Below are 9,064 nucleotides of genomic sequence, written 5' to 3' on the forward strand. Positions count from 1 at the left end.
CAGAAACTGTAGTATTCCATAATACATGATTTCTGATAGGTTGAAATTCTTATTCTCTGTTCTCTGTTCCCTGTTTCTTTTATTTTGCAAAGCACAAACTACCCCAAGTTTATTTATTTTTGTAATTTTTTCATATCGGTAAATCGAGGACTGATACTTATTTAATGATAAAGTAGGTCGTAATCTTATTAACTATTATTAATTATCTGCTTTAATCAATATCTTGCAAATTACAAAAATATATTTTCAAAAATAAAATATTAGAAAAAAAATAATTAATGGAAACGTGGCACATATTGAATTTCAAGAATCGTTAAATCTTTGTCTGGGGCAATCTGTTTAAGACCCGGTTGTTCTACCTTTTGTCAAATTTTACCTGTTGGATAAGTAGCAAGATTAGCTAATCACATGCGCGGATTACCAGATTTACCTAATAGGTAGAATTTACCAAAGGATGGAACAATTGACTAAACCTTCAAAATTTGATAAAATATTAGAAATATATAATTGGATGACACTAAATCTAAAATTTCAAGAATTGCCAGAATTTAATTAATTAGATCTAAAAATTTGATTAATTATTAGATCAAAATCGGAATAATTTTGGCCTAAATTTTAATAATGGCTGCGTTCAACAGAATAATAGTTTTGTAACTGAATTTTTTGTTATCTAATGAAATAGGGTCATTCTTCTAGATCTAAAAGTATAATCCAATCAGCGAATTAAGAAAATTTCTAACAGACAAGATAAACGTTCTGCTACACACAGCCAATATATATTTTAAAGATTTGGATCAAATTAAAGTTATTCCATTTTACAGTAATAAATATGTATTAATGAACATAAAAAAAAATATCAAATACGATAATTCAAATAATATAAATAAGTAAAATAAATAGCACAAATCGACACTTCACATATTCCATGCTTCACTCTACTACTTCAAAAGCTTTATTTGCAAATTCTCTTTTATTCACGCTAGAAAGATGACAGAATACGCACACAGTCGTAAGCATGAATATCTAATATATGTAAATACGACGCACCGTCACAAGTGCATCTGAACTGATATACAATTTTTTATATATTTATATTAGAAATTATATATAAATTTGTTTTCTGAATATATACCTATTTCATTTTAGTTCCAAAAGTATACAAGTATACACTTTTGGAATTTAAAATAAGATAGATATATATTCGATATTTGTTGAAAGAGCGAGAAAGAGAGTTGTGTAATCTAGTGCATAGTGAAAAGGATAACATGAGATCTGTTCTTTTATTGTTGCACTTTCTAAACTATACATACATTTGTTTCACTTCTTATTGCATCAGTTCAAAGTGTAGCAATAAAAAACAAAGTATGTCCAGTTTACAAGCGACTCTCTCTAAATCTCCGTCGTCTCTTTCTATGGATGTCGCCGAATGTTGATCACATGACATTTTCCCGAAAAACTGGAAAATATTGGTACTAACAAAAACCCCTAGGCAACACGATTTTGATTTGTACGGATTAATAACACTGACCTATGCTCGTATTCATACCATATACTTAAGGCTTTCTTAAATTTATCTTTAGATGCTCAGCCAATGAAATTCGTACAGTATCTGAAGAGAAATTTAAGAAAGCCTTAAATATAAGGCCTGATTATGAATATGGGCACTAGTTTCCACCGAGGGTAATTCGGATCAGAATGTAAGAACCAACTACAGTCGAGTATTCCCCTGTTACAATCGAACGACAGAGGAATGCTCAACTATAGTTGGTTGGTTCTTATATTCTGATCCAGTTTAAATCCTCGATGAAACTAGGCCACAGTCGAATATTCCCCTCCCATTTGACTGTAAGAAGTGAATACTCAAAGGTGATTGATTAATTTTTGATTACGGCTTATGGTTACGGCCAATAAAGAGAGACGCTTGCAAACTGAGCATAACATAGATTTTCTGTGGCTGAACCAATGTACTTTTGGAACTTAAAGTGAAATAGGTGTATGTTATATTTGCCGAAAGCGAGAAAGAGACTTCTAGTGCAGTCTAGTGCAGCAAGAGAAAACAGATCAAATGATAGCTGGAAAATCTCACGTATGCATATGTATACGTAAACATCAAAAACGTCAAAAGTATGTGTGATCTAAAATGACAACACGCGTCCGCGAAGTGAATTTTTTGCGAATTATCGTTGCCTTATTCCTGTGTACACTTCGCATGCAGATTTATGCGGCAATCGAGGCCGAGATCGATCTTGACGTGGAAGGAAACGGGTTTCATAGGTTAGAAACTGTAATTTATTGTGTAAACAAATGAGCAGAGTCCATGTGCAATTTTTAACACTTCTCTACTTTTTGCAGAACGTTGATTTTTCGGATACATTTCAAGAATTTTACCCAGAATGACTGTCAAGCTGCTATTTACATGGAATTACCATCAGCATTGTATGTCAATACAGACGAAATAGCGGAAATGAGAAGAAGAGGAACGGTATATTCCTTAATTGTTTATTAATTAATGTAATTTGAAAAATATATAATCACGAATCTTAAAATCTTAAAATTTATCATCTTATTTTTAAGTTTTATATGTATAAAATTATTAATTTACTTTGTAAAATTGTTGAATTTTGATTAATATAACATTACATTAATATATTATTACATTAATATAAAATTAAAGAGATGTTTATTAACATTATCTTTTATATAAATATTACAAATTTAAAGTTATTATGTTCATATTGATTTGATATGATTCATACATTTTAATTTTATATAATCAATTTACTGTAATTCATACATTTTAAATTTATGTAATTTATATAGAGAGTAATAACTTAATATATTTATCTAAAAAAATCTATATTATATTAATACATGTACATATTAGATATAAAATATCTATATTCTATTTTATTATACATATAATATTATACATATAGATATAAATATAATATCATTCTTTGAGCAATCATCTAATTAATTAACAATATTAATATTATAGAATATCATATGCTTTGTTGGCGAGACCAACATTGAATTATTCGCAGAGAAGGCTGGTCAGCAGAATGTGACAACTTGCGCATCCATAAGTTCGTCATCCTCCAGTTTAACAATTCCCGTTCACCAACGTTATCGATATGCGCACGAAACAGGTGATTATGTTAATGTGACTTTGCCTGAAGTGAAGCTGCTGCTGGGATGTCGGAAAAGGATCAGAGACTACAGAGTATCTAAAATAGACTTATGTGAACCATGTGTCGGACTAATAGCCAAGTGGCGTGAGATTCCATATCGTATGTCAAACAATCGCGATTACGTTTGGCAGATACCAATCGGCGACTCTTCTCTCTCGCTTTTTGTTACTTGTGTCACATTAGTGACAACGATTATCGGCGCGATATTTATCGGCCACACCATTCGGACTAATGCATTGCAAAATCATTCGAAAGAAGACTGAGATAATCAAGATGTAAATATATAAGCAATTTTGTATTATTATTATCAAATTTTTATCAATGAATGTTTTACAATTAGATAGATTTGATATATTGAATTTCTCTCTTATACAAGACATATATTATACCCGTCTTTCTATTTATATAAGACTAAACGTTTTTACATGAAATGTATTAATAATTTATTAAAAATTTTATCTAAATAAAATTCTAAGCTTTTTAATACAAGCAATTTGTGTGATCGCCGAATCTAGAATAGAAATTAATTACACGGAATTAATTTCTTTGCTTACATATTTTTGAGGAAATTAAAAAAAAAATTGTTCTGGCAAATCCTATAATATGTACGCATTCGACATGAATTCTATATATATGTGTATATATATTTTTCGATATTTATATGCAATTTCTCTAGTCAAGGCATTTTAATATATATTATATACACGCTTTTTTTTAGATAATATTAATATTCTATCAATCATTCAGAAATTATCACAAAAAAATCACACATCCACGCAAATAAATAAATTGAAAAATAAAATATAAAAAATAGGAAACAAAGTATTGTTTCATAATATTACGTTTCTCTATTTTTTTTATCATGGATTATCATGGAATTCTCTCGTCTTCCTTTTCCTGTATTGTCGTGATCATCACCGGCGCTGTCGATACTTTTCGCACAACACTATCCTTGCTTTCAATTGGGTCATTCCACTTTTGCACCTCGCTGGTGCCGAATAGGATGAAGATTAGATTGCCTACCGTGTATATTGCGGCCGACAGAAAGAATACGCTTCGCCATTGCAATATGTTGGTCTAAACAGGAGAGATGATGACATTAAATGTATGACACCATTAAATTTATGACAACTAGCAATGCAAATAATTATAAAATCTTATAATGTCACAAACCGAATCTTTGATGATCACTCCGGCGATCAGCGGTGCGAGGATGCCACAGGCAGATGCAATAGTATTTGTAAATCCCATGAGCGGGCCAGCGAAGTTCGGACTGAGGTCCATGTGATTAATGTTATGGCCGCAAAAAGCAGCGATGTTGCACGACACAGCGATGACGAGGATACCCACAGCCAATTCCGGCTGGTCCTGTCCCACGTAACCCAACCCGATCAGCGCGGCTGCTGGCACCCAATGACCAATTGTATTGCAAATTTTTCGGGACATCTTCGTTGTCACGATTCTTTTTCTGATGCACAGATCGGATATATGGCTGATCGGAAAGCTGATGAGCCACGCCGATAAGTAGGGCAACGCCGTCATCATACCATTCTGTGCAATCAAAAATGCATAGTATTAGGTATGGGAAAAAGTTCGTGGCGTTTTTCCCATTAGATGGCATTAAAAAAACGCCATGAACTTTTTCCCACACTTAATATTAGTTGATGCTATTTTAATAAACATTTAATGAAATGTTACTATAAAATATTTTTTACTTAATTGTTTAATATATTCAGTTGATTTACTTATATAGATTTGATTTTAAAGTGATATCTTATTTATGTCGAATAGTTCATATTAATAAGAATTAAGAATTTAATGTCAATAGAATATTTTTAACATCGTAAAGAGAAAATGTTATATTAAGTTTATATTTAAAAATATATTTGTTAAAATTTATCTAAAAAATATAATTATATGCAGAGTTAAGCAATAAGAGATATCTTGATATTTCATTAATTCTTTTTCAATTGTCATTGACTCGTTCATTAACGATACGACATCGGAATAGTTAAATGTTCATGTCCATGATGTTTGAATCGATCTAAGTCTCACGTGGCATATTAATCATTCTTCCCTCGTGATCTTGTCAACATATACATCGAATTATTAATTAATATTCCAAACGCGGCGATTTTCAAAGTAGAAATATATGTGCGATTAGCACTCTATCCGAGTGCTAATTCCAAGGTTTCCGAAATCTTGCAAAAGAATAATTCGATAAGACAGAGAGAGAAAACGAAGGATGAAATTCTAATGGAAGTTATTTACTGTATGACTATACGAAAAACCTTCTTGATATCAAAACGCATAATTGAACTCATGTAGGATGGGATTTCCGTCAGCAGCATCCAGAAGCCCCAGGATTGTCCGCATTGTGCCATCAATAATGCCCAGACCGGCAAGCTCCCTAATATGGACTTCCACGGAGTGGAGGGTTTCTGAAAACGGAGGAGGAACAACGTGTAGAAAATACGAAGACATTTATTTCTCTAAATTTCAATCTAAGGAACTTGCAACTGAGACTCTTTAAATCCAAAAATTATTTAATTATATGAATATATATTAATAAATTTCAAATTAATTTCAATTTTTTGATGTGTATTCGAAGTGATTATTTATGTGAGATTTCTATTTTTTTTTCTCTTGTCTCAATGCAATATATTGAAGGAATTACCTCGTTGATTTCGGTTATTCCCAGACTCGTCTCAATGTATTCCTTTTCATCGAGAGATATTCTGGGATGTTCGGAGGGTGAATCCTGCCCGAGCAGATAGAAACAGATGCCGCTGAGAACGCCAAGACTTCCCCAAATATAAAAACAGCTAGGCCAGCCGATGGACGATGCCGCGAGGAAGCCGGTACTTAATAAACATATTACGTTGCCGATCCAGCCGCCAGAATAAACGAACGTTGCTAGAGATACGTGAAATGTATAATCACGATTCTTTTGAGTCAAAATTCAACATAATTATCATTAGACTAATTAATGAAAAAAATGTTATTTTTTTCTTTGAATCTTTGATAATTTTTCTATCTTTCGAATGGTTTTATTTAATTATAATAAATATAATTAAATTATAATAAATATAATTAAATAAAACCGTTCGAAAGATAGAAAAATTATCAAAGATTCAAAGAAAGAAGAACCATTCGATAGATGATTTAATTGTTTTAGCAATGAAAATAAAATCAAAAGAAACATGAGAAACTTGGATAATCGAAATTGTAGGAATTCTTTTTATTATAAAATATTAATATATATAAAATATTAATCTTAAATACTTTTTTGGCGCGGGACTCTTGACGTGCCTTATCAATTTGGCATTATCAGACTACGATAAGAATTTTTCCTATCTCTTATACGTATCAAATTTGACGTGCCTGCTAATTCATTTGCATTTCTGTGTGCATGCAGTATCAAACAAAAGCGAATATATATAGCTAACTGCATGCTTGAGATTCAAAAGAAAGAACACAAATCAGATTGAAATTGAAATCGGAGAAAGAAATTAAAAATTGCGATGTTTCTTAACAAAATAAAATATAACAAACAAAATTATTGATTTTATGATGCATTTAAGCAGCGAAATATGTACAAATGCTAAAATTATTTTAAAATCAGTGTAGCACTGTGCTATAAACTGATCCTAAAATTCAAGCAAATATCTTTAAACTTCGACGAATGAATGATAAGATGTCACAAAAATCTCTCACGTTTATATACGCAACTTTTATTTTAACGAATACGAGAATCGTCACTTACTCAAATGCCAAAAACTTTTCTCTTACCTCATTTAGGATATTTTCACTCAAATAAGAGTGAAAGTATTTATTCCGCATGTGTGTGTTCAATTAAAGAATTAATGTACACTTACAGAGTCTACCACGCTCTTCAGGCGGCGACCATCTAGACAGCAAAGTGTGCAGACATGGTAGAACGGCACCCTGGACAAGACCGCACATTACCCTGCAGGCGATCACCATCTGCCAGCCGCCATAATGAGCGGCCATAGGAGTGGCGACAGTCAGCAATCCGGAGATGACTAGGGTCATCGAAAACAAACCCTGAGCAGTCCATCTCTGAGTGAGAATGCTGGCAGGTATTTGCGTGATGGTATAGCCCCAGAAGAAAGAGCTGAGGATTATGTGCTTCACCGATTCCTCCCAGTGGAACTCCTTTGAAAGAAAAAAGAAGCACATCTCTCTTTTAGATCACGAGGATAAAAAAGAGAATCAGTGTCATTCAATACGTACCTCGAAATTAGGATTGGCACTGGCTGCATTGGTCATCGCCTCCAAGGTTACTGACGTCGTTACCCGGATAGCATAACAACAGAAGAATCCTAAGCCCATGAGTCCCACCTGACCATGTCTATATCCAAACCATGCTGCAAGGAGAAATTATATCCTTCAAGGTATACATGTATTAAATTGATCGAATAATGAAACAATTAATTTATCTCGATATAAAAAATATTCCAAAATTTGCGAATCAAAATATAGCAAGAAAGTTGAAAAGTTTTCTTGAAAAGTTAAGTAAAAAAATTCTTTGAAATTTTTTTATTTTAAGCAATTTATTTTTTTAGATACAACGATTTAAACATAGCCAATTACAGACCAGAATTTACTCATAAATGTGCTGAAATGGGCGCACCAATGTTCATTAACACACGCCGCGCATGACTCATGGATATTTAAACAAATAATTGCTTAATTGTTGTATGTAATTAGCTATATTCAAATCTTTATATTCAAAAAATTATTATTTAAAATAAGAATTTACAAATAACCTTTTTTACTTAATTTTTTCAAGGACTTTCTTGCTGTGATATTTTGATTTGCAAATTTCAGGACACTGCAAAAGAAAAAATTACATAATCGCTTGTTTAGATATGACTGCATTGTGTGGAAATCAATATTATAATTTTATAAAATTCTGTGAAAAAATAGAAAAATGATCTATTTTTCAATCATTTATATTCTTTATTTTTACAATTAGTAGTACGTTCTTTACGCCCTTGACAAAGTTTACATGGGCATCACGTATAAACGCGGAATTGAATACAAATTATGTCATTGTCATCAAGATCGTATTGCGTAAGTAAAACTGATCGCTCAATGTTTACGCTTGAAATCCAACAACAATTACTCGTTGCGTCAGAGAAATCACCGGTATGCGAGTGCAATCGATAAAATCTTAGTAACCGTGTTTGAATTTTTTCTTCATTCCGAAGAAGCGAACCGTTCATCCGAAGAATGCATAGAATGCGGATTAATTCTAATCGATAATTGTTATATAATACAACTTTTACTTGCAAAGTGTGTTTTCCTCAGATAGTCCTGAATCAATCATGTGGATCAAGAAAAACTGATGGATTAAGAGAAAGAAATAGTAATATGTTACCAAAAAATTGAAATTATAATATAATACAACGAGAGAAAGAAAAAGAGAGTAAAATAAATTTTTTATTGCAGCGTAAATTAGAAAAAAATACTCTTATTAAAGAAATAATGTATTAATTAGTAGTATTGTTATAATATTGATTATATTATTTTAATTTATGTTTTCTTATTCTTATTAATTATCGAATTATATCGATGATATCTTTTAACACTTATTCTAGAATAACAAGAAGCATCATTGTGCTCTAATTATCATGAAGCGAATAATAAATATATAATAAACATATTTTTTTTATATATATTGAACAATAACTTGATAAGGTAGGTGCATCAATATTGATTCGAGGTTTGCATCACGTTTTAACATAATTCGTGGTAATTGTTCTATAATCTCTGTTTATAATTCAGTTATCGAATATGATAATTGATAGTTCTCTCTCTCTCTCTCTCTCTTCTACTACTACTAC

At 31.4% G+C, this 9,064-nt stretch overlaps 2 protein-coding genes across 2 annotated transcripts in view; one reads left to right on the forward strand and one right to left on the reverse strand.

Annotated features, from left to right (window-relative positions):
* The first annotated feature begins 2,140 nt into the window (after positions 1-2,140).
* Positions 2,141-3,454, forward strand: LOC105619200. Its single transcript, XM_012200723.1, has 3 exons — positions 2,141-2,274; positions 2,353-2,482; positions 2,999-3,454. Exons 1-3 carry the CDS (start codon positions 2,141-2,143, stop codon positions 3,452-3,454), a joined length of 720 nt encoding a protein of 239 aa, XP_012056113.1.
* A 607-nt stretch (positions 3,455-4,061) lies between these two features.
* LOC105619201 (putative inorganic phosphate cotransporter) overlaps positions 4,062-9,064 on the reverse strand; it is a 6,680-nt gene continuing 1,677 nt past the window's right edge. Inside the window, exons 2-7 of the mRNA XM_012200724.1 lie at positions 7,449-7,582; positions 7,070-7,370; positions 5,869-6,107; positions 5,483-5,632; positions 4,365-4,742; positions 4,062-4,268 (exon numbers count right to left, since the gene is read on the reverse strand). Of these exons, the coding sequence (XP_012056114.1) occupies positions 4,062-4,268; positions 4,365-4,742; positions 5,483-5,632; positions 5,869-6,107; positions 7,070-7,370; positions 7,449-7,582 (1,409 nt within the window). The remainder of the gene's footprint in view (positions 4,269-4,364; positions 4,743-5,482; positions 5,633-5,868; positions 6,108-7,069; positions 7,371-7,448; positions 7,583-9,064) is intronic.

The sequence above is a fragment of the Atta cephalotes genome (assembly GCF_000143395.1).
Source record: "Atta cephalotes unplaced genomic scaffold scaffold00020, whole genome shotgun sequence".
NCBI lineage: Eukaryota > Metazoa > Arthropoda > Insecta > Hymenoptera > Formicidae > Atta > Atta cephalotes.